Source organism: Lepidochelys kempii, chromosome 1, assembly GCF_965140285.1.
Source record: "Lepidochelys kempii isolate rLepKem1 chromosome 1, rLepKem1.hap1, whole genome shotgun sequence".
NCBI classification, from domain to species: domain Eukaryota; kingdom Metazoa; phylum Chordata; order Testudines; family Cheloniidae; genus Lepidochelys; species Lepidochelys kempii.
The window spans coordinates 243771227-243795786 of NC_136380.1; the positions used below are offsets into that span (position 1 = coordinate 243771227).

General features: G+C 44.4%; 1 protein-coding gene across 1 annotated transcript in view; it reads left to right on the forward strand.

Annotated features, from left to right (window-relative positions):
- The window catches only part of LOC140901698 (sodium- and chloride-dependent betaine transporter), a 78728-nt gene extending 61984 nt beyond the window's left edge, over positions 1-16744 (forward strand). The window contains exons 13-15 of the mRNA XM_073320977.2: positions 1897-1997; positions 3360-3530; positions 12133-16744. Coding sequence (XP_073177078.1) covers positions 1897-1997; positions 3360-3530; positions 12133-12294 — 434 coding nt within the window. The 3' untranslated portion in view covers positions 12295-16744. The remainder of the gene's footprint in view (positions 1-1896; positions 1998-3359; positions 3531-12132) is intronic.
- Positions 16745-24560: the final 7816 nt, after the last annotated feature.

Here is a 24560-nt window from a genome sequence, read left to right on the forward strand (position 1 = left end):
TTTATTTAATCTGAAATTCCATAGACACACACACTGTAAATTAGCATGCATAAAACTCATTTGCAGAGTATCTGGCCACAGTTACAAATGAAATTAAAGGTCTGATGTAGTGCCCAGTGAAATCGATAGCAAATCTGCCAATGACTTCAAGAGGAGCAAGGTTGGACTCCAAAAGCACAAATTTCTTGTGCCTGCTCCTTCTGTGTGTGCATGTGTCTGTGTGAGAGAGATTTATACACATGCAGAAAACAGAGCATTCATTGCAGGACCACCCAAAATGCTGCCTTAGGCCATCACACTTCGTGCCTGCTCTGGTTATCTAAAACAGTCCTCATGGTTTCAGTCTCAGCGCTGATGCAGCGACAGGACTGTATGTGAGCTCTCTTCTGGAACAGTTAATCCCAGTGTGTACACTATATTGTTTGGAGAATGCTCCCTGCAGCATGTTGTTGTGGCCTCAGCCTTCAAATCCAGAGCTCCAAAAACGTATCAACTTATTCTGCGCTCGGTTTTCAGAGCTGGGAAAAAATTACATTAGTGTTTCCCCTTTGACAAATGCCATCAGTGGGTTTGACGCAGCCTGGTCTGTTTACAGCAATAAAGCTGTGCACCGGAAATCTCAGATCCTTGTAACAGTGCCGGGCTGACAGGCAGGAGGAAGCTACCTAGTGGTGGATGGCATCATAATTGCTGGCAATAGGCACGCTTGGAATGTGTGTTTGTGTTAACGCCACTGCTGTAATACTTTGCAGTGTAAGCCAAGGAATCGGTGCTGCCAACCCATAGGCATGGGAAAACCCATTAACTGGCATTAGTCACATTTTTTTTTAACTAACTCCCCCATTTTTTTCTACTGACTCCATTTCAACACTCTCAGAAATGAAGCCAGCAAGTGCAAATTAGAGTAAAGCCGTTACAATCACAACATGTATTGTCCTGACCTGACCTATGAGAAAATGTTAAAAAACCAAAACAAAACTAGGTATGTTTAGTCTTAAGAAAAGAAGATTGGGAGGGATGAGAACAGTCTTCAAATATATTAAGGGCTGTTCTAAAGAAGTCGGGGATCAATTGTAATCCAGGTCCACTGAAGGTCAGACAAGACGTAATTGGCTTAATGTAAAATAAGGAAGATTTAGGTTAGATATGAGGAAAACTTTCTAACTATAAATAGGTTTCAGAGTAGCAGCCGTGTTAGTCTGTAGTCGCAAAAAGAAAAGGAGTACTTGTGGCACCTTAGAGACTAACAAATTTATTTGAGCATAAGCTTTTGTGAGCTGAATGCATCCGATGAAGTGAGCTGTAGCTCATGAAAGCTTATGCTCAAATAAATTTGTTAGTCTCTAAGGTGCCACAAGTCCTCCTTAACTATAAATAGTAGTTAAGCACTGGAATAGGCTTCCAAGGGAGGTTGTGGAATCCCCATCACTGGAGGTTTTTAAGAACAGGTTAGACAAACACCTGTCAGGGATGGTCTAGGTTCGCTTGGTACTGCCTCTGATCAGGGGCTGAACTCTATTACCTCTTGAGGTCCCTTCCCGCCCCACATATCTATGATTTTATGAATAAGCATAAAGGGGAGAGCAAAAAGTGAAAGACATAATGGAGCATGGATGAGGGTGCAAACCAAGGTCTAGCAAGGGACAACTGTCCCTCTTGCCCCATACCAAATAACGCCCCTGCACCTAACTCCATATTTAGGCATCTAAATAAGTGGCCTGAATTCCAGAAATTCTGAGCACCTGAAGGACCAAATACATCCCTGCTGTATGGAATTAGAGCTTCCATTTTAGTAAAACATAACTAACCTGGACTTGGCATGAGTAATTTCTAAAGAACAAAAATTCTCACCCCCCTTACCTCTCTCTTTCTCTGTCCCTTCCTCTGGTGGTCAAGGTGCAGACCATTTCTATGACAACATCGAGGACATGATTGGTTATCGGCCGTCGCCGCTGATTAAGATGTGCTGGAAGGTTGTCACCCCTGGTGTTTGCGTGGTAGGTACAAACTATGGTAAGGCATGTTTGTACAGGGATCCTAGAATCTGAGTGAAGAAGAGAATTTGAGAGGGGCACTATTGTTTTATAGAATTGCTGTGGAGGAGCAGTAGCTTCTCTGTAGTTGAAGCTGGAATCAATTTCCATTGTAAAGCCTTGTCTTAGGTCTGGAAATTTCATTTAGCCTGAAAATTGGCATATTTATTCTTCAGGCAAAGGAGAATGTATCTGCAAAGGCTTAAGGGAATTGATCAAATCATTTTTGAATTTCAGCCCATTAAAGAATTACCTTGTTATGAAATGTTCTCTTCTGTCTCCATTTCTATGACTCCCTCTAGTTCAAAAAATCTTGTTCCTGCCCCTCGCTTTCCATAAAGTCAAATCACCTTGAAAATGCACCCACTGACTATGTTTGAAGAAAACAGTTTATAATTAAGGAAAATATTAACTATTTTTGTCTCATGCCCAGTTCTGTTTCCATTGATTTCAACAGAAGGTATGGGTCTAATCCTGCTCCCGTGAACGTCATGGCATTTGTTTGTCAGTGACCTCAGGATCAGACACTATGGCCAAAATCTTCAACAGCTTGGGTAGGCACAAATAGCCTGTGGAGCTGCCACCTGAGGGCTCCAGTGGGAGCTGAAAACCATCAGGGAGTTTTCAGAGCTGCTGCTTGGTCATGCATGAGTTTCTGAAAGCTGAATGGTTTGAGTGCTCTATAAGTCTGGGTGCAGGCTGAGAGATCATCTTTCAAAGAGTATTTTCAGAGACAGCCTTGGGTGCCCCAGGGCTGTTCTCAGAGCTCAAAAGTCAGTCCTGTCAGAGGCATGACTAAGCCAGGAGTCACCAGAGAAGGTGCCCAAACTGCAGCCCCTGGCTGGCTGTTCCAGAGTTTCTGCACCCTGACTACAGGGAGCTTACAAATAAAGACCTTCCTCCTACACATACATTGGAGAGAGAGGGAATTTCCTGGAGGTTTAGAGGATCCATGTTAGAGAGGGAGAGGCAAGGATTTTGGTAGGGGCTGGAAAGATGGAGGATAGGAGGTAGAAGAGCGTTGATACTCACATCCCAGGGGAGGGGAGGGGCTGGTGAATGGAAAACAGCACAAAGGGAGAGGGAAAATTCCAAAACCAAAAAATGTTTCAAAACTCAGTTAAGGCTGGTAAGTAACAGCAGTGTACATACCCATCACAATACTTCCAACTCCCAAACACTTAGGAACAAGGATATAACTAGGTAAGGAGGTCACAAATCTTCCACTGCTTATATATCCCTTGTCAGGAACAATCTCTCACCACCTGTTTCTGACTCACCATGTACCCACCTGCTGTTCTGACTTCTATGTTCTTCATTCCTCAGGTGACCTTCCTATTTTCACTGATCAAGTACACTCCCCTCAAATACAACAACTCCTACATGTACCCTCCCTGGGGCTATGCTCTGGGCTGGTTGATGGCTCTCTCTTCCATGATCTGCATTCCACTCTTCGTCATTTTCATCCTGCTGAAGACCAGAGGATCACTAAAGAAGGTAAAAGAAGGTCTAGAACTTCTAGGTCCCAGATTCAAATCCAGCCCAGGTCAGCAGTGAATAAAGACTGTGAGTACTTCCCATTGGCTTGTGTGAAATGAATAGATGGTCTCCATCCAGTACAATAAAACCTCAGAGTTATGAACCCTTAGGAATGGAGGTTGTTCGTAATTCTGAAATGTTCGTAACTCTGAACAAAACATTGTGGTGGTTTTTTCAAAAGATTACAACTGAGCATTGACTTAATACAACTTTGAAAGTTTACTATGCAGAAGAAGAATGCTGCTTTCCCTTTATTTTTTAGTAGTTTACGTTTAACACAGAACTGTACTGTATTTGGGTTTTCGGTTTTTTTGTCTCTGCTGCTGCCTGGTTGTGTACTTCCAGTTCCAAATGAGGTGTGTGGCTGATGGGTCAGTTCATAACTCTGATGTTTGTAATTCTGAGGTTCTACTGTACTAGTACGAAACCATCTTGGCAACTGGCCCTAATTGAACCTCTTGTTGACAGGCTTAGAAGAGAGGCCATGGATGAATAGAGGTGTGGGGAGTAAAGTACCCTCCTGCTCCCAGAGGTGGTCACTGTGGATCACATTTGAGACACATGAGTGGGACAGCGGGGATGAAGTTAGCCCTTCTGCTGCCTGTCCTTAATCTGTGGCGCTGTCAGTACCGCAGTTTTCATGATGGTGAATGTCATTCAAACAATTCAGTGCATAACATTTCTTTAAAGGGATAGACATAGAGGAGGGTCTGGTTCACTGAGGCCTTGCACTGTATTCACTGGTTACATCTGTGTAAAGTGGGCATAAGTCAGAATGGGAGCAATTTGCACTAGTGTAAAATGATGACACGAGATGTGGGGAAAAGGAGAATCTGGCCCGAAGTGTTTGGAAGTGCTTCAAAAAGAATATAGTGAATCAATGGGGTGACCAAGTTGAAATGTCTCCTAACAGCTACATCTCCTCTCTAGGCATGTGACCATATCTGTCAGTTCTTTCCAATGCATCCCTTTTCCTGTCAGCTCTTTGGTTCTCTAGCTGAGTGTTGTAATGTGATGAGAATGAAAGGAGCTGTGTAAGAGAAGGCTCTCTTGCCAATATCATTTGAGACCATGAAAGGACAGGGAAGAGGCCAGTGTAGATGAATGGAGGGATTGGGAAGGGGTGCAGAGAGAAACCAGAATTGTGCATTTGGCTGGAAAAAGTCTATAGAGAGTTTTAAAAAGAAAGAGGAACATTTTGGACCGGATGCTGGAGAAAGTGGGGAAGCAGCAGGGTCATTTGACGTTGAGGCTGAAGGTGATGTGGTCAGGCTCCATGGGACATAGGTACTTTAATTTGGTACGGAGGAGAAGGAACATGGCACGCTGAGGGAGGAGGTGGAGAAGAGGTGGGGGAGGAGGGAGCTTGGCTGCTGGTGGGTGCGGGACAGAGGCGGGGGGGCGGAGAAGAGCTGGCGGGGCCTTAGACTGCAGCTCAAGCAGAGTGGGCCAGGCCGTGGCCCCTTTGGAGCCTGGGCCCGGCGGCATGGCACCATTGAAAACCCGGTACTGTTTGGTAGCTGCCAGTTTATAGGAGTCCAAATCTTGAAGCCCTTACTCACGGTGACTTCATTGGAAGATTTGCCTGTATAAGGAGTTATGGGTCCATGATCAATGGGCGATACACAAAACAATGGTCAGGATCGCCTCCCACCTCCTATGGTAAAACTCACAAGGTGGGGCTCAGAGGACATCTCAGCGAGGACCTCCTTGGCTAAGTCCTCCTCTGATCATTCAGTCTGGGTGGCCTGGCGTTTGCCTACTACAGAATGGCCTGCAGCGGCTGTCTCTACACTGGGAAGGTTCTCATGAATTTGCTCAGCTCCCAGGGGACCAACAAGCACTCTGGCCTTCCTGGAGGGGGCCAGATCCACAGTTCTATGTGCAACTGATATGCATGACTATGGTGGTGCAAGGCAACCATAATGCTGACTTAACCGGCTCATGGAGGATTCCCCCAGTGTGGCACAGAGCTGTCATAGTAGCATCTATCTCTACCCCTCCCATTCCCTGGTGCAGAGAATGTCGATGGAAAAGGGAGTTTGACTGAGGCAACTCTATAATCCGTCAATCCCTGGCTCCCAGAAAGGCCCCCTGAGGACACAGGCTTCTGGGCTTAATTTCCACTGGAGATCAGCTGGCCACAGGATCAGGGGGAGTGAAGGTGGCATAGAGCACGCTCCTGAGCTGTGCCAAGTGCAAGTCCTGGACCAGACTCTGGCTCTTTACCTCTGATCTCCCCCTTACTCCTTACCAGTGTCTCCCTTGGCCAAGGCTGCCCCAGATAATTCTTCACAAGGTATATTACCTAACCCTGCCCTAGCTTGCAGTCTCTCCAGGGTCAGTATGGGCAGGATATATGACTTGTTCCCAGTCTATACAAAGCTGCCTTTTCCCTGCCCAATCCCCTCTTCTTCCAACACAGGGATCCTGAGCCTGTGGAGAGCCTTATGCAAGGTTCTAAGATGTGCATGTGTCAGGGGAATGGGGCCATGGAGACGGCCACCCCCTATTCCAAGGTCCATACACACTGGGTTACTTCCTTGTGTAGACCAGGGGAACCACAATCTCTCCCCCTGTTTGTCCCAGTTTGAATGACAGCTCAGGCTGATGGAAACGTAAATGAATTGGGGAGGATGGAATGTAACTCCAGGGAGCTGGGGGGAGTTATTCAAATCTCGCTACATGAGATGAGTGGAGAGGAGAACCCTGCAGTACTATTGCATCAGGGAAAAAACTGGGCTCACAATGTCCTTTCCAGCTCTGTCACCTCAGGGAAGGTGAATCTGTGCCCATGAGGCTCTTATTTACTGGCTAGGAACTGTAACTTAATTAGAAGTGACAGGCTGTGTGGCAGTGCTGATTAGTGCCCCCCTCAAGTGCCTAATGAGTTACAAGGCAAAGCCCTGTTCAGAGGAGAAGGGGGGAAAAGCCTTGAGCAAATGGGGAAGGGAGGAAGGCAGAGAAGACAGTCAAGGAATGCAGCCTCCTGGATTGGAAACAGCACTGGGAGTCAGGAGACCTGCCTTCCAGTATTGACTACATCTGTGTTCTTAGGCAAGTGCCTTGGCTTTACTGGCCCTCTCTGCACAGGGGTGCTTTTATCTGCTGAACCAGCTTTATGCAGTTGGAAAGGCCCTTAACGCCTGGGCCTAGTCTACGCTGATTTTATAGCAGTATAGCTATTTCGGTTAGGGTTGTTATACTGGTACAACCCTTAATGTGAATGCAGTTATATTGGTATAAAGGTGCCTTTTGTGGGTATACCTTGATCCCCTTCCCACACGGAAATAAGCTAGACTGTATAAGCACTCTTATACTCGTGTAACTATTCTTGGCTTTTAGCTTTAACACCTGAGCCAAGTGGCACAGGAGGCAAGCCATTTTCCCCACTGCCTTCTGTCCAGAGCAAGATATTTGACTCAATCATGTGTAGTCTCCATGATGGCAACATCATTTTCAGTCATCCTGCAATAAGTCATTCATTGTCCTACATGCCTTCTTTCCCCCCCCAGAAAGAATCCAATTTAAGACATACCTTGTGCTTCTGCCATGGGGTAGCTTGATGGTATGGCCAAACCACCACAGCGGTCTCTGTCTGATCACAAAGGTCCTGGTGGATTCTCCATCACTGATAATTTTTAATTCAAGATTGAATGTTTTTCTAAAATATAAATTCTAGGAAGTTCTATGGCCTGTGTTATACAGGAGGTCAGACTAGATGGTCATAATGGTCCCTTCTGGCCTTAGCATCCATGAATCACTGAGTCCTCAGTCTGCTGACCCATGCGATGCAATACTTCCACATTGGTTACATGATCTTTCTAGTGAGTTCCTTAGATTCTTTTTAAGCAATGTTTGTGGAGTGCTTTCAGCATCCTCTTGTGTACTTCTGCAATCTGCCATGTTTCTGGGTGCACAATAGAATTGTACAATCTCATTTTCGTGTGTAGATGTGTCTTACTCTTCCAGATGTTGGACACATGGGAAAATGATCCACTGGCTTTGCAGATTGTTGCCTTCACATCTGTAGTGAGATGGCCATTAGCAGATATTGTACTTCCAAAATAGATTAAGTCATTAACTCTTCTTCTCCATCAATCACACATCTGCCTGCATCTTCATGCAGCTGATGAAGTGAGCTGTAGCTCACGAAAGCTTATGCTCAAATAAATTGGTTAGTCTGTAAGGTGCCACAAGTACTCCTTTTCTTTTTGCGAATACAGACTAACATGGCTGCTACTCTGACATCTGCCTGTGTTGGTAGCATTCTCACCTATCTCCATGATTTTGGTCTTCTGCATACAGATATGAAGTCCCACTTTGGCTGCTTCTGCTTTTAGGTTCATAAAGAGTCTTTTCATTCTATCCCAGTTGGTATCCAGCATGACTATATTGTCTGCAAAATCTAAGTCTTGCAGCCTATTTCTTGCCTAAACAATACCAGTGTTCTCGTCAGTAGCTGTTAGTCTTATCATCACAAAGTCTATGACAATACAGAAGACAATTGGGGAAAATATGCAACCTGGCCTTAATATGCAGTATTAATATGCAACCTGTCAGTAACACTCTTAAACCATTCTGTCTCTCTACTTTCAGTCCTGATGCAGCCTCGTCATACAAAGCTTTTATCAAATTAACAGTCTTTGCTGGAATTTCATAGTGTCTCAAGATCTTCCAGAGGGCTTCCCTGTGCATGCTATCAAATACTTTCATAAAATCAAGGATGTTAAAAAGTATCATCTTCTGGTATTCTAAGCCTTTCGCAATGAGTCTTCTCAAGGTGAAAATCTGTTCCAAACATGACCTACCAGATTGAAATCCAACCTGTTCTTCCCTGAGTACTTTATCAATAGCAGTTTTCATCTTATTCAAAATGATAATACAAAACACTTTCCCAGGTACAGCTAGGAGTGTCACCCTTCTCTACTTATCGCAAATAAGCTGTTCTACCTTTTCAGGGATTTTGCAGATAACACCTCTTCTCCAATTTTTGGACGGGTGTCCTTTCTCCAGACCATTCTGCACCTGATGAAGTGGGTTCTAACCCACGAAAGCTTATGCCCAAATAAATTTGTTAGTCTCTAAGGTGCCACAAGGACTCCTCATTATTTTTTCTCTCCTATGTGCCTCCTCAGTGTCTCTTGCATTATTTTCCATCCATTCTCTATGATCTCTTCTGGCTAATCTTCCTTGTCTCTTGTCCGCATATTCTTGTTGTAGAATAGTTCTTTTACTGCTGTCTCATTGTTAATTTCTCTTCTTTAATTCTTTCCTCTGTTCAACTAGCTTCCATGTATTTAGTTGGAGCCATTCTTCTTTCTTAGATAGTCTCATCCCGCATGGTAGTCCTGGATGCATCCTCACTTGCTTCTTCGAAAAACTGCCATTGTTTTTCTGTGTCATCCATCTGTGTCTTTAACTCTTCAAATCTATTGCTAAATTGCATCTTGAAATGTGCCTTCACTGTTGGATATACTAACTTTCTAGTATCATACATACCTTCTGCCTTGAGTGGTGCTACTTTCTTTGGTTTCATTTTGATTGTCCCAATAACAAGATGGTGGTCACTTCTGATACTAGCACTCATATACAGCCTGGTGTCCAACTATGATCTCTAGCACCTACTAAAGGAACCATGATCAAGCTGTTTCTGGGTGAAGCTATCATTTCATCTCCACATCAGTTTTTCTTTCCTTGTGTGAAAATGCATAGATTGAATGCACAGAACTAAAAAAAAATTTCCATTATCAGTCCTGTTCTAATATGCCATGTCTGCCCATAACATGCTCAGATCCAGTATTATCATCACCAACCTGTGTATTTAGATCTTCCATAGAGATAACAATATCGTATTTATTGATCTTGCCAAGGATGCTCTGCAACCTTTCACAGAAACAATCTTTGCTTTGTTCATCGCAATCATTTGTTAGGTGCATAACACTGAACAAGTGTGACTTTTGCTTGGTTTGTCATAAAGCGAGCGGCCAGTATTCTTGAATATGCAGGTACCCATTCCTTCCGTGCTGTAGAAGCTTCCTTGCTAAACTTAACCTTCCCAATGTTTATCATCTCTTCAATCATGCTTTCCAATGATAATTAGATAGGTCCAGTCCACCTCATCTCAGTTAGTCCAGGTATACTTAGGCCAAAGATTTTCATTTCCCTGATAACTTGTGTCAGTCTACCTGTGCTCCGAAGTGATCTAACATTCCAGCTCCCAATTCTTGACTTAGTTTTAGCTGTGAAGATACCCCATTTCAGTTTAAAAACTCCCTTGCAGATTTGATTCTCCAGCATCAGAATGTCAGCCGGATTTGCTGGTTGATCAGTACTATTTTGTCTTACATCCAGCACATCATGGTTCTCCACAGTTGATATGTGTATTTGCAAATCTGTGACAGATTCATCTTGTCTTCAGGCTGTTTCTGTAACAGAGAGCATTTTTGGTGAGGACCAGTGGATTGATTTTAGTTTGGCTCATACCCTTTCATCTTTCTATCTTGGATGACCCTACCAGGAGTTCTGCACCTGCCAGCATAGCTCTCAGGGTACCTGGAGCACACAAGCATATGCACCACATCAAGGTGCAATCCCTGTGGAAACTATAGCTGTCCTCACACTTGAGGGGTGGTTATTGCATTAATGAGACCGATATAATTAAAGTGGTAAAACTTGTGTATAGACAAGACTTCAGCTACCTAGTCTACAACACAACCAGCTTACACATGAAAGATGTTAAACTGTCTGATATTAAAGGTAGATGGGGCCTTTGTGCCTTAACTTCCCCAGATGTAAAATGGAAATGATACTTACCCCCCTTTAGTAAGCATTTTGAAATCTACAGCCAAAAGGTTCCTGTAGGTGCCAAGTATTTTATTATGATGCATTAGTGCTAATTAATGATGTGCTCAGGTGACTGATTTAGTCAAGTACAGATGAGGGATTTTTTGTTTACCTCTCACTTTATATAATGTCAGATATAACTTCCATGGACTTTTTAACTGCATCTTTATAAAGAAGCTTCCAAGGACATGGTTTGGAAATGCAGGAAGGGGTCTGTGATTAAAACTGAGCATATTCTGTCAACCTCCTTTCCCACACCTCCCAATAAAAGAGAGAAAGAAAAATCCTCTATGAATATTTGTTCCAATTTTGAAATGGAGTCTACCTGACTGTGTTTGTGCCCCTCTTTAATTCACTGCCTATGAATATTTTAAGAAATGAATGTACTGGCAGCAGAGCTCCAAGGAACAGCATACTCTATTTAAAGTGAATATTGCAGTATATTCATGGAAAGCAAATTTCTAATTGGTAATTGTGACTATTCACACCAGCAAGCTGACCCCCAGAGTTCCACTGGGCCAATCGGGGAACACATTGTTACATTATGTGTCCAGTTAAAAACAGCTCAAAACATGGAATCACAAACAAGCTACAGGCCAAGAACTATGCCAGAAATTACTGGATGAATATTTTTGAATAAATTAGAGAAAATAACAATCTGTTGGCAGGCAATTCACAAACAGAGAGAGCATCAAAATTAGTTACATAAATGAGTTAATTGCTCAGCCCTGTTTGTGGTATGGTCTGTAAGTATGTGATCAGATGAGTGGTGTGTGCTGAGCCAGTCAGTCTGAGTAGAAAGATACATGTAGCTATGAATATCAGTATCTGTTAGAGAAATGTTTTGATGCTCAATGAGTCTGTGGAAACCACTGAGAAACACTTCTTTGTGGTAGTCCCAGGGAGTTCAGGGTCTCAGGAGGGTATAGGGTGTGAGACGAATGCTAGAAACATGGACTGGGGGAGATCAATAACTAAAAGCATAACCTTTATGGAACTGCTCTGTGGGTAGGTATGTGCAGTGGGATGATATTACCTAGTGTCTTCTGTCCAATCATCGCAAAGCATGGCACAGCCTCTAATGAAAGCCTCCCAGGACCCCTGAAAGGAGGGTAGTATTAGTAACCCTGTTTTACAGTTGATGACATGGTTACAAAGAGTGGAAGATGTTGATTTTCTATTGATTTGAACTGGATCTTTGACTGAGCAGCACTTCTTTATTATCAGCCCTCAGAATTGGATGAGTTCAGAGGAGCCACAACTCCCACTGCAGTCAGCGTAAGGTGTGACTACTCAGCACCACAGAAAAATTAAGTCATAAGGGGCTTGTCTGAGGCCACTGAAGATGTGAGACAGAACCAGGAATAGAACCCTTGTGTACTGATTCCCATTCCTGTGCCTTAAACAGAAGACCGTTCCTCCTCCCATAAATATACCTCTAGTGCATCTTGTGATACGTGTCCCAAAATGTAAACAAAGAGCAACATTGTAAGCCTGGAGGTTGAATAATCATAGATGAGAAATGGCTAAAGATCAGAAAAGTTGTGTGTGTTTGTGAGAGAGAGAGAAGATGGAGGAGACGAATGGAAAGTGGAGAGGATTAGCTCTCTAAAATGCCTTTGCCCACAGCAATTACTGTGGATTCCTATTGGGTGTCAGTTTGTTTACCAGTTTAATTAACAGAGATTCCCTCTGTCTGCCTGTCTCTCTGCAGAGGCTAAAGCAACTCACTTCCCCAGCAGAGGACTTGCCTCAGCCAAAGAAGCACCGGGCTAGTGTGTCTGAACCATGGGAGAGCCCCAAAGCAGAATACAGGATCTCATCCCCGTCAGCGAAGGAAGTGCTCATAACCACAGAGAAGGAAGCCCACTTGTAAAGAATATGGGAAATGATTTCGCCTTTGCATTCTGGAGTGATTCCCCCTCTCATTCCTGAGATGGCTTCTCTTCACACCTGGGACAATGTACTCTTCATTTCTCCCCTGCACACCTGAGACAGAGCCATCCTAGTCAGTGATTCTGGGACATCCTTCACCTTCCCCAAGTTTATCAGGTAGTTAACTACACAGACTTGGGATGGCAGTTCTTTTGACACCCCTAGGACAGCTCTCTCCTTTTGCACCTGGGAAAGAGCAATGTGGCTTCACCAGAGGCGCTTTAGAGCCCTGACACTAAAAAAAGGAACAGTAGATATAAAATAATGGGGAAAAGAAATTGCAAGCAGTAGAGAGGTTCAGAAGTAAAGTCAGGAAGGCAAAGGCCCAAAATGAGGGGGTGTGAGCAAAAGGAACAAGTAAAATGGTTTATAAGTACATGAAAAGCAGGAGGCTGACATAGGAAAGTGCGCCGGTAAGTCACCTACATACCAGGGAGAGAGAGCCAATCACATACTAAAGAGGCTGCAGTGCTGAGTAGGTATTTGGCTTCAGCTGTCACTCAAAGGGTGAGTGACAGGATACTTAACATAATCATAGTTAATGAGGAAAGGGAGAGACCACAAGGCAGACTCAGGATGGAACAGGCTGAAGGATATCTGGGTAACTCGTGCTAATTCAAATTGAAATGGGCTGGTGAAATTCATACTAAAGAGTGTGAGGCTAGCAGAGAGCTGACAATTCTTTTGGGGAGAGCCTGGAGTGCAGGGGAGGTCCCACAATACTGATCGAGAGTAAACATAGCACATAGGGGCCAAAAGGGGCTCCAGGAATTACACACGAGAAGGTTTAAACTGCATTACCTGCAGCTGGCTAGAAGAATGAATAGAAGCCTGATTCCCTGCTATACTGCACTTTGTGGCATCATTTACACCAGGGCAAGTGATACCACATCAGAATGACAGCCTTTTACACCACTTTGCCCTGGTGTAAATGACTGCACAAAGTACGATCAGGCTCAAAACCTGAGCGCCTCCAGGCAAATACATGATAAATAGTAAGGTGACAAATAGCCAAGATGAATTAATCAGAAAAAAGTAATACCAAAGTATCTTAATCTCTTTCTTTGACAAGATAATGCCCAAAGGGAATGCAGGGGACTGGAGGTATTTCAACTTGAATAAGGCATTTGATACAGTTTCACATGACCGTCTCCTATGGATACTGTGAATTCAAACGGAACAGCTATAAACTGAAATGCCAAAAACTACATAGTTGTATATCAAGGCTGCACAGCTAAAATCACAGGAAAAGCTGAAGCTAAGGGCCCATCAGCCACATTACTTCAGCTCCATGGCATGAATATTGGTATATAGACCGTGTGACATAATAGCCTATTAAACTGAAGCACACACTTAACCGGAAAAAGAAGAGCAAATACTACACACTGTGGGACTGGTTCTCCATTGCACTGCACTTTGTGAATATGTCTACACTGCAGCTGGGAGCGAGGCTCACAGCCCAAGGGGAGAGACCTCATGCTGGTGGGGCTGAAGCTAGTGCGCTAAAAATAGCAGTGTGGACATTGCTGTACTGGCGGAGGCTCAGGCTAGCCAGCCAACCTTGGATCCTATTTCATTCCTGCCCAAGCTTGGCTGGCTAGCCTGAGTCTCTGCCCGTGCAGTAACATCCACACTGCTATTTTTAATGCTCTAGTATGAGGTCTGTCTGGGAGGTTCACTCCCAGCAACCACGTAGACATAACCTGTGTAGTCATCGACACCTGTGCTGAGTGGGCGTAAAACACTAACACTGATGAATGTGAGTGGAAAATCCATGCCTCTTGTGTGCAATGCAGTTACATTTATATTGCCGTTGGGGCCTTAGCTTTTGCTTTTCTTGTGAATGTCACTGTGCAGCCTTATTGCTGAATTAGCAGAGTTTTTTGTGTTTAGTTTCCTTTCTTTTAAAAAAGAAAGAAAGATTGATTGCTGGTGCAAGTAACATTTAAATGGCCCCAGTTAAGTGTCAACATTCACACTTCATAGAGATGAGTGGTTGGAAGATGTGGAAATTTGGTTGGAGACAATTTTTGGCAAGTCCGGGTGGACAGCAGGCCAGCATCACATCTGGGTCATTGTGATGGCTGTACTTTTTGCAATGAAAGCAGGTTTTTGTAAAAAAGAAACTTTAGAATGTGCAGAAGGCAGGAAAGTTGTGGAATGGCCTGAAAATTATGAGATCAGTTGTTTCCTGTGTTCATTATTTTCTCCTTCCCTTGTGTTTATACTGATTTGGCTTTTACTTGCAGGGTTGCTGTGTGAGTTTCAATAAGACAAATGTTCCTCATACAGATTGCCCTAACAACAGTCTGAGCGCAGCAGCTGTGGCCAGCCTGGAAGACTGTGCCAATGTGCAATGTCAAAGGCAGCAGAGCTTTATCAGACTGCTAAAATTTGAGCAGATGCCCACTGAGCATGCTCAGAAGTGAACGTTTCAATTGCTTATAACGGCTCTATTGTTATTTCCACTACTACCTCTCTCCCGCCCCCTCCCAGCAGAGCACAAGTGCTCGCAGGATTATCCCTAGGACAGATTTGTTTTTTAATTCCAAGTTTTAGGCTTCAGCAGTTTTTCTTGCATCCTTGCTTGAAAGACTGTGGTACAGTTTTAGAGAGGGTAGCGTGTATTTTACTCTCTCGCCACTAATTCAAGTGGCAGAAGGAGAAGGTTGGTTTTGTAGCTCAGGCACTGGGGTGAGACTCAGGCTATTGGAGTTCACTTCCAGGCTGTGACACAGACTCCTTCTGTGTCCGGGGGGAAGTCACTTAAAAGTCTCTGTGCTTCATTTTGTAAAATACTAGGGATAATAATACTTACAATCTCCCTGGTGTGTTGGGAGGATAAATTCATTCATGTATGTGAGGTGCTCAGATCCCATGGTGAGGGGGCTGTGGAAACACTTGATAAATGATCATCTTTGCACAGAGACCAAGGGTCAGATTCTGAGCTGAGTCTTGTTGGCATAAGTGTGGGGTTGTATTAACAGAAATATCACCTGTGAGGAAATGGTTCTTCTCTGCTCACCAGTAGGCAGACCTTGGTGCTCCACTTTCAAGTTCAGGCAGCTCCGGTTTAAGAAGTCAGAGGGTGAAATGAAAATGATCTCTTTTGTGTTTAAATAAAATTTTGATTTTTTTATTAAAACCAAAAAGTGTTTAGTTTTTCCTTTTCCCCTTTCCTTCCTTTTTCATCCTTTATTTCTCTTTCCCCCTCCTTTTCCCATTCCAGTGGCAAAATGGAAAAGAGGAAGGAAAGGAGGTGAAACGGGGGTTAAAAGAGAAACTGAAAAGCCAAACCCCATAAATTTTTGCTTAAAAAAATTCACCAACATTTTCAAGAAATAAACAAAAAACCAAAAACAGTTCTTCTAAAACCAAACCAACCCCACAAACAATACACCCAACTTCTAAACTAAAATGTTAGTGAAATTTTCAAAAGTGTTTTGTTTGTTTGTTGACCAGATCTACTTTGTGGCAGTGCTGGAAGGAGTTAACGCCCCATTTCCCCTGCATTAGTAGAGATGGGTACTGAATCAGAAAAGGGGATGGGCTTTTATAGGATTGGAAAAACTTCCCTCAGCCAGCATCCTCACACATTCATCTGTTCATGGGAGATCTGTTATGAGGTTACATCTGGGGTCTTGTCTTCACCATGAGAAAAAGGTGTGTTCTTAACTCGAGTGAACTAACTCAAGGTAAAATCCTAGTGTGGACAAAGAAGTCTGTGGTATTCCCATGAGCTAGCAGGTTAAGTTAAAAACTAACCTCCCCTATAGTCTTTACCTAGACCTTCTGACTCGTGTGAAAACTGCAAACTGGCTTGCATTCACCAGGCTATTACCATGTGTTAGTTATCACCTGTTAGCTGACTTGAGTTAACACCTTTCTTCCTACTGTAAAGATGGATCCTGTAAGTCTAGGGACCCAGCTAACAGGGTATTCTGCAGCAGAAGGCAAGGATCCATTGGCAGGGGCAGCAGAGGGAGAGGTGGACACTCAGCTGTACATTTGACATATCCTCTGTTGAATGTAGGGAGTTCCGAGTCCATCAGCACAAATTACTGTGCTCTGCTGTCGGAGGGGACCATGGAGAGAGAGGAACACAGTGACAGAGCAGGCTGTTTGGTAGGGATCCACCCATCAGGAAGCTGGCTACTCCTCCTTTCCATCCAGTTACTTCAGAAGTGTTGGGGAAAGTGCCCTAATTTCAGAGTTCGGAGGGAGGGGTGTTTGTTAGCAGTAAGTTCCCTCCTTAAAAGTTGGTTTACAGCACTTGTATGCACAGAATACGCCCCCATGTGCAATATTTTTACTTGTTTCTCATAGACGTGTGTATATTTTGGAAGACTTTGTACTGAACAATACTCTTAAAAAATAAAGGTGTTTCGTCAGCCTGTTCTTGTCTGTGCCAATAGGTAGGTGAGTGGAAGGGTTTAATCTCCAGCTAGTGGAGCTCCTGTTCGGTAATCCAGCTGGATGCCCTGCTGATAGAACTCGATGGAGATGGGTGGGGAGCTGAGTTCAGTCCCTAGCTGATCCGGCACCAGGAGTTAGCCGGGAGGCCTGGGCTCAATACCCGTAGTTGGTGCAACCCCTGAGTGACAATCAGAGGGGTTAAGGTTAATCTCCAGTTGGTGAAATGCCTGATTGGTTGAGTTTTAAGTTCGTTTTTATTAGCCACTCTTCACTGGCCATAGGGGACAACCTATAGATGAGACTTCTCTCCTCAGCCTATGAAGAAACCTGCAGTTCATTGTCCTGGGCACTGGAAGGAGGTGTGACCTTTTACTAATTCCTGTTTCTGGTTTCCTACTGAATTTTTCTGTCATTTTATGCTTCGTTTGCCATAGTGCCAGTTGTCAAGGAAGCAGAATTCACCCTGGGGAGAAGGGGGCAGCAGGACCAATTCTTGCAACACTTTTTTAAAAAAATAAACCAATATATCCTAAACCCTCAATTACTTTGGAGTACTGGCACCATTCTGTATCCCCTACCTGCAAGCCTTTTCTGCAAAGGAGGACATTTATTTTGGGAGCTGTCTGTTCTGGTTTGTCAAGCCTCAGCATGGAGAGTCATGTAGAAAGAAAAGGAATTCCCCCAGAGATATGGATGCAGTTCCCATGCAGAGTCAGCCATGGGCTGCTCAGTGTTACCCTCCCTTGTGACATGCTGTAGAAGGTTAGTCTCCAACCTTTTTATGCACAATATCACTTTTTGAATTTAAGTGCAACCTAGGATCTGCCCCACCCCTTCCCCGAGGGCCCGTCCCACTCACTCAATCCCCCCCTCCCTCCATTGCTCGCTCTTCTCCCTCACTCACTTTCACTGGGCTGGGGCAAGGGGTTGGGGTTTTGGAGGGGGTGCAGGCTCTGGGCTGGGGCCAAGGGGTTTGGAGTTTGGGAGGGGGCTCTGGGCTGAGCCTGGGGCAAGGGGTTGGAGTGCAGGAGGGGGTGAGGTGGAAGCTCTGGGAGGGGGGTTGGGTGCAGGAGGGGGCTCTGGGATGGGGCAGAGTGTTGGAGTGAAGGAGGGGGTATGGGATGCTGGGTCTGGGAGGGGGCTCAGGGCTGGGGCAGGGGGAGGAGTGCAGGAGGGAGTTTGGGGTACAGGAGGGGGTACGGGGTGCTGGGTCCTGGAGGGGCTGGGGTTTGGGAAAGGTGCGGGGTCCCGCCTGGAGGCACTTACCTCAGGCAGCTCCTGGTCGGGGGTGCAGTGGGGCTAAGGCAGGCTCCCTGCTTGCCCTGGCCCCATGTCACTCCCGGAAGTGGCCAGCATGTCCCAGCAGCCCCTGGAGTGGGGGCACATGGCTCAGCGCACTGCTCCTGCCTGCAAGCACAGCCCCCACAGCTCCCATTGGCCGCAGTTCTCCCTTCCCAGCCAATGAGAGCTGCAGGGCTGGTGCTTGCAGGCAGGAGCAGCACGCGGAGACCCCTGCCCCCACCAAGGGCTGCAGGGACGTGCTGGCCAGTTCTGGGAGCAGTGTGGGGCTGGGGGCAGGCAGGGAGCCTGCCTTAGCCCCGCTGCACTGCTGGACTTTTAGTGGTTGGAGATCACGATAGACTGTCAGAGGCTCCAGGATCAACCAGTTGATCGCGATCTACTGGTTGGTGACCACTTCTGTAGAAGCTGTGAACGTGCTTATGAAAGGCAGTCGCTGTACTTTCCCCTCCTGCAGACTCTCAGAACTACAGTAGTTTCCACTATAAGGCTTGGTTGCATCCAATGCAGGGGAAAGTGTGTGCATGTGCGGGGTTACCACCTTTTAGGAACATAGAAATTTCCAGGCTGGAGCAGAACAGTGGTCCATCTAGTCCATGAGCCAGTCTCTGACAGTGACCAGCACCAGATGCTACAGAGAAGATGTATTGTAGTATGTGAGAGCATGGCACACCACTGCTCTGACTAAACTCAGTGCCACTGGCTGCAATGGGTCAGCTAGCTACTGAGTAGATTCAGTTTGGTCGTGTTTGCAAGCTCATGCTTTATTAGTAGCTGACACAAAGTTTTAGCTCTAGCAATTAAATGTCCAAAAATCTGAACTCCCATGCTTTGTTGAAGGTGCCAGTTACGCTCTCATTGGTCTCTTCTGAGGCTACCTCTCCTTTCTGTGTCCCAGGCCTGGTCTGTATTACAAAGTGAGGTTGATGTAAGTTGTCTTGCATTGATCTCTTTATACTTGTGTCCATGCTCAAATTTGTCTCTGGTTGATTCAGTAAAATTACCTCCCCCAACAGCGTGCAGCCATGGTTGACCTGCTTAGGTCAATGCAGTGCAAGTGTAAACTGTATGATCTGTGTCAACCCTAATAGTCCCCCAGCAACTGTCCCACAAAGCTCCACTGTGACAGGGAGCATTCTGATCACAATTTTAAACTCCAATGCCCCCCACCTGGAAGTTCCCTGTGTGTTTTTGAAATGCCTTTTCCTGTTTGCCCACCTTGGTGAACACACCTAGCAGCTCCCCCTGGTTGTGTGCAATGGCACAACCAACCATGCTGGCTCCACACACTAGACGCAATCCTGCATGGAGTAGACAAGAGACGGTGGATCTCCTGGGCCTGTAGGAAGAAGAGGCTTTGCAAGCACAGCCATAGCACCATGGACATCTACAAGCAGATTGCACAGGGGATGAAGGGGTATTACAGGGATCAGCAGCAGTGCCGCGTGAGAACAAAGGAACTTTGCCAGGAATACCAAAAGGCCAGAGAGGCCAATAATAGATCTGGTGGTGCCCTGCAGATCTGCTGCTTTTTTATTGAACTGCCTGTCATACTTGAAATAGACCCCACCAGAAACCCATAGGCCACTGTGGATACCTCAGAGGACCTTGAGATAGAGACCCCACCCGTGAAAAGTGAGGAGAAGGAGTGGAGAGACTTAGCAAGGAACTCCAGCGAGGCTGTGAGCCAGGACTTGTTTGAGACTCCATCACAGAAGACAGTCCTGCCAGGTAAACATGAATGAGCCTGAGGATGAGGAAGAGAATTTGGGTAAGTGTGTACATGCATTTTCCCTACAGTCTTTACATGTAATCATGGCACCCAGCTCATCCACACGTTAACAAAACACAGCTATTGAAGATACAAGGTAGGTAGGGTAATATCTTTTATTGGACCATCATCTGTTGATGGAAAGTACAAGCATTCAAGCTCCACAGAGGTGCTCTTCAGGTGTGGGGAAGGAAATTAGAGTGCCTGAGCTAAATACAAGTTGGAACAGATTGAGAAGTAAAAGGGGTAATGCAAGTTGTAGGAGGCCACTTGAAAAGAAGTGGGCAATTGAGGGTTACATTGTTATGCATAAGGGGTTTGAAGTAGGCAATTAAAGGTTAGCAAGCAGTGGGGTATGTTACAAATTGTTATAATGAGCCATAGAACTGGTGTCCCTGTTGAGTCCATGGTTTTAAGTGTCTAGCAACATTATGAATTTAATTCCCAGGCTAGCCTTTTGAGGGTTGCGCAGATTTCCTTTGAGGAAGCAAAGAGTACTTGTAAACGTACAGCAAGCGCCACATAATTCACAGGCTTACTAAAATACCTAGTCCTATTTATAAAAGTACAGCACAGACAATTCCTAACAGCACCCTAATATTCAGACATGTGAACACTCCAAGAGTGCACACTGCTGAGAATGACCTTAAAGTGCTCATTCAAAGCCTCCCTTAGTTGCATAGCTTCATGTTGGGCTCTTGTAATGGCCTTTGTGCCTGGCTGTTCAGAGTCAGCCAAAAGCTGCACCACTTCCCCACTGGCAGCAACTTTCCCCGCTTTGCCTCACAGATATTATGCAGGACACAACAGGCAGCTATAACCGTGGGGATATTGTGACACTGTATAAAAGATAGGTGACCATTTATAATATTATTGATCTCTTTATTATATAATTGCAACAAATCTTGTACAAAGTATATCATGTAAGGTATCAATGGAAAAGTTAGTCTGTCAAGTATGATTATTCTGGTTAAATCCATGTATCATCACTGAATCTGACGTTCTGACTATTGGTGATGTATTTGTGTCTCAGATGTGTTTGTTCTTGGGGTGACACCCACAGGGTAGTCTATATCCAGTCTCACCAGTCCATTGTGAATGGACTAGTAAAGCTTGATGGGCCACTAAAAAGAATCAGCTCTCCAGATAGCTGTTCCTGAGGACGTCTCAGACAGCAAGGAGCCAATAGCCACCCCTATGATTTAGCAAAACATATAGGGGCATTTGATGTGGACATGTGACTTCAGACTCCCTCTTTGTTAGTAACTTTCCATATACAAGGGCTGTGGGCTTTGTTTGGGATAGTTAAATTTCCATGCACATGGCAGAGAATATAAAAGACACCTGAGATATCTCCATTTTGCCTCTTTCCTGCTCCAGTTCTCTGGACTGGATTTACAACTTAAAGGAGTGTTTTGAACTATGGACTGAGGACCTTCCAATCTTTTGAAAGTTACCAGAGGGACTTTTGAAAACCAGCAGACTATTCCTTCACTGCTACAAACCTGATTTAAGGACTTCACAAACATTGGTGAGTATATGATCTTTTAACAATTTATAACTTTATTCTTTCCCTTAATTAATAAATTCTGAGTTAGTTTATTAAAGATTGGCTGACAGCACGAAAATTGGGTAAAACCCAAGATATATATTGACCAGATGGTAAGTGTCTGATCCTTTGGGAATGGTAGAACCTCACAGTAACTTCTCACTCTATTAGACCAGTTTGTCTGGATGGGAGCCAAGGGCTGGAGTGCTTAAAGGGGACTGTGTATGGCTTCTTGTTAACCAGTGGGTACTACAGAAGTGCTTTGTTACTGGTTTGGTGAATCTAATTATAGAATTAACCTCCAGTTTTGAGGGATTGTTTGCCCTGTTTCTTGCAGTCTGCCCTGAGTGTGGCATTCTCTGTGAGGTCCATTCCAGGCACCTGATCACAGATATTTTTCTCACTGAGATGCAGTCTAGTAACTAAACACTGCCAGCATCCCTTCAATCTACCAAAAGCACATCAATCTGTCATTCTGCACCAGCTTGGTTGTCGAATCTTCCCTCGGTGCTACTGAGGTGGCCAAAGTATGACTTGATGAAGCAAGGGAGCAAAGGGTTCCACAGAATCACTATTGGCATTTCAATGTTGCTGTTGATAAACCACCAGTTCCAAGGAGCTGTGATATCCACAGATGGGAGGGTAAGGGTGTGTGTGTGTATGTGTGAGAGATTTCTTGTTTCTTTTTTATAAGGGGCTCTGAGCTCCATGTGTGGATGCCAAGCGCTTGGCAGGGTATTCAGAAGGTGCTTTGGAACAGCATTTGCATTGGTATTTGTATTTATGAAGCAAGGAGCGGGGGACATCTCTGTGGGATTCCTTTCCCTTTTTGCTGAGTCATTCAGCAGCTGCTTGAAACTGAGGTGGACTCCTAGAGAGACAGATGGGTGCTGATGGCAGGCAACAGTCAAAACTACCCACACAGAAAAATAGTGAAACCCAAGAATATTCTCTGTGATTTCTCAGCCAGCCCTATTCTTTCCCCCTCCAGATTGCTCTTATCAAGTTTGAAAAAAATTAACATCACATTAATTAAATTTTAAAAAATAAACCAGAAAAATATCCCCATTTTGGGGTGAATCTAGATAATGGGAGGGACTCAAGACCTGTTTTAATGGTCCATGTTGGGAATTTGCTGGAAGCAAGTCTAATTTACACTGTGACTGCCCCCACCATGGGCACCACTGCTATCCCTTGTGTGTGGACATGAGCTGTGTTCCAGGTGTTCAAAGGAAGCCACATGTTGATCAATGCACCAAATATCTCTAGAGTAGATGAGGCCTGAGTATTAGTGGAGGAAATGGGATCTCTGTGGTCCAGGCAGGCAGTGTTATTTTTAATCACCTTTATTACAGTTGTGCTTAAGGCCCAACTAATAAAGAACTGCAAAGCGAGCATGAAATGTGAGCTAAGCATACACATCTGTCATAAATATAAAGGGAAGGGTAACCACCTTTCTGTATACAGTGCTATAAAATCCCTCCTGGCCAGAGGCAAAACCCTTTCACCTGTAAAGGGTTAAGAAGCTAAGATAACCTCGCAGGCACCTGACCAAAATGACCAATGAGGAGACAAGATACTTTCAAAGCTGCAGGGGGCAGGGGGGGAACAAAGGGTCTGTCTGTCTGTGTGATGCTTTTGCCAGGAACAGATCAGGAATGCTCTTCAGAACTCCTGTACAAAGTTAGGTTTCAGAGTAACAGCCGTGTTAGTCTGTATTCGCAAAAAGAGAAGGAGTACTTGTGGCACCTTAGAGACTAACCAATTTATTTGAGCATGAGCTTTCATGAGCTCACTTCATCGGATGAAGTGAGCTGTAGCTCACGAAAGCTCATGCTCAAATAAATTGGTTAGTCTCTAAGGTGCCACAAGTACTCCTTTTCTTTGTACAAAGTTAGTAAGCAATATAGCTAGAAATGTGTTAGATTTCCTTTTGTTTAAATGGCTGGTAAATAAGCTGTGCTGAATGGAATGTATATTCCTGTTTTTGTGTCTTTTTGAAACTTAAGGTTTTGCCTAGAGGGATTCTCTATGTTTTGAATCTGATTACCCTGTAAGGTATTTACCATCCTGATTTTACATAGGTGATTCTTTTACTTTTTTTCTTTAATTAAAATTCTTCTTTTAAGATCCTGATTGTTTTTTTCATTGTTCTTAAGATCCAAGGGTTTGGGTCTGTGTTCACCTATGCAAATTGGTGAGGATTTTTATCAAGCCTTCCCCAGGAAAGGGGGTGTAGGGCTTGGAGGGATATTTTGAGGGGGGGGAGACGTCTCCAAGTGGGCTCTTTCCCTGTTCTTTATTTAACATGCTTGGTGGTGGCAGCATAGGATTCAAGGACAAGGCAAAGTTTGTACCTTGAGGAAGTTTTTAACCTAAGCTGGTAAGAATAAGCTTAGGGGGTCTTTCATGCAGGTCCCCACATCTGTACTCTAGAGTTCAGAGTGGGGAAGGAACCTTGATAACGTCTATGCTGAACACTTCCTTGTCCAGGCTGCCGGCAGAATCCAACACACAAATGCACTTTAACAAACCTATTATTTTTTTAAAAATATAAGTCTCCCTCTGAAAACACATTGCATATCATAGTTTTTCGCTCATTACAGATATCCCTAGAAATACCATTGCAAACCATGTTATTTGTAATGTCATGGAATGATGGATGCTCAGATACCTTTAGCAGACCAGAAAGTAAGAAGATTTCATAGATGAGGGGGAAAACTATTTTAAAATGGTTACTTCTAACATTTCTATGCTGACAACCTCCAAAGCCTAATCAGTAGGGGTCTGCAAAAATGACCCTTTTAATAGGCACTGGGCCTTTTCACACATGGGTGATTGATGGGCTGGGAACTAAATTGAACCTGCATTTACAGCATTGCCATTACAAAAATCATGTATTCCTCCCCACAAAAGCATGATTTAAAAAAAAACCCAACACATTGGGATTCTTTTTCTTTGCTTCTGGTCTGAGAGTCTTTGTGGTGCAGCCTCTGAATGTTTTCAAGCTTTTCTCTGCAACCAGGAGGGTTAGACTCTCGCTCTATTTCTTTTAAATGGAAGCTGAGATTTCATGCTCTCTCTTGATTCATACAGCTGGGGCATCAATAAAAACTCCAAATCTCATGAGACACAACAAAATCACAAAAGATGGTAACCCCGTCTAGGCAGG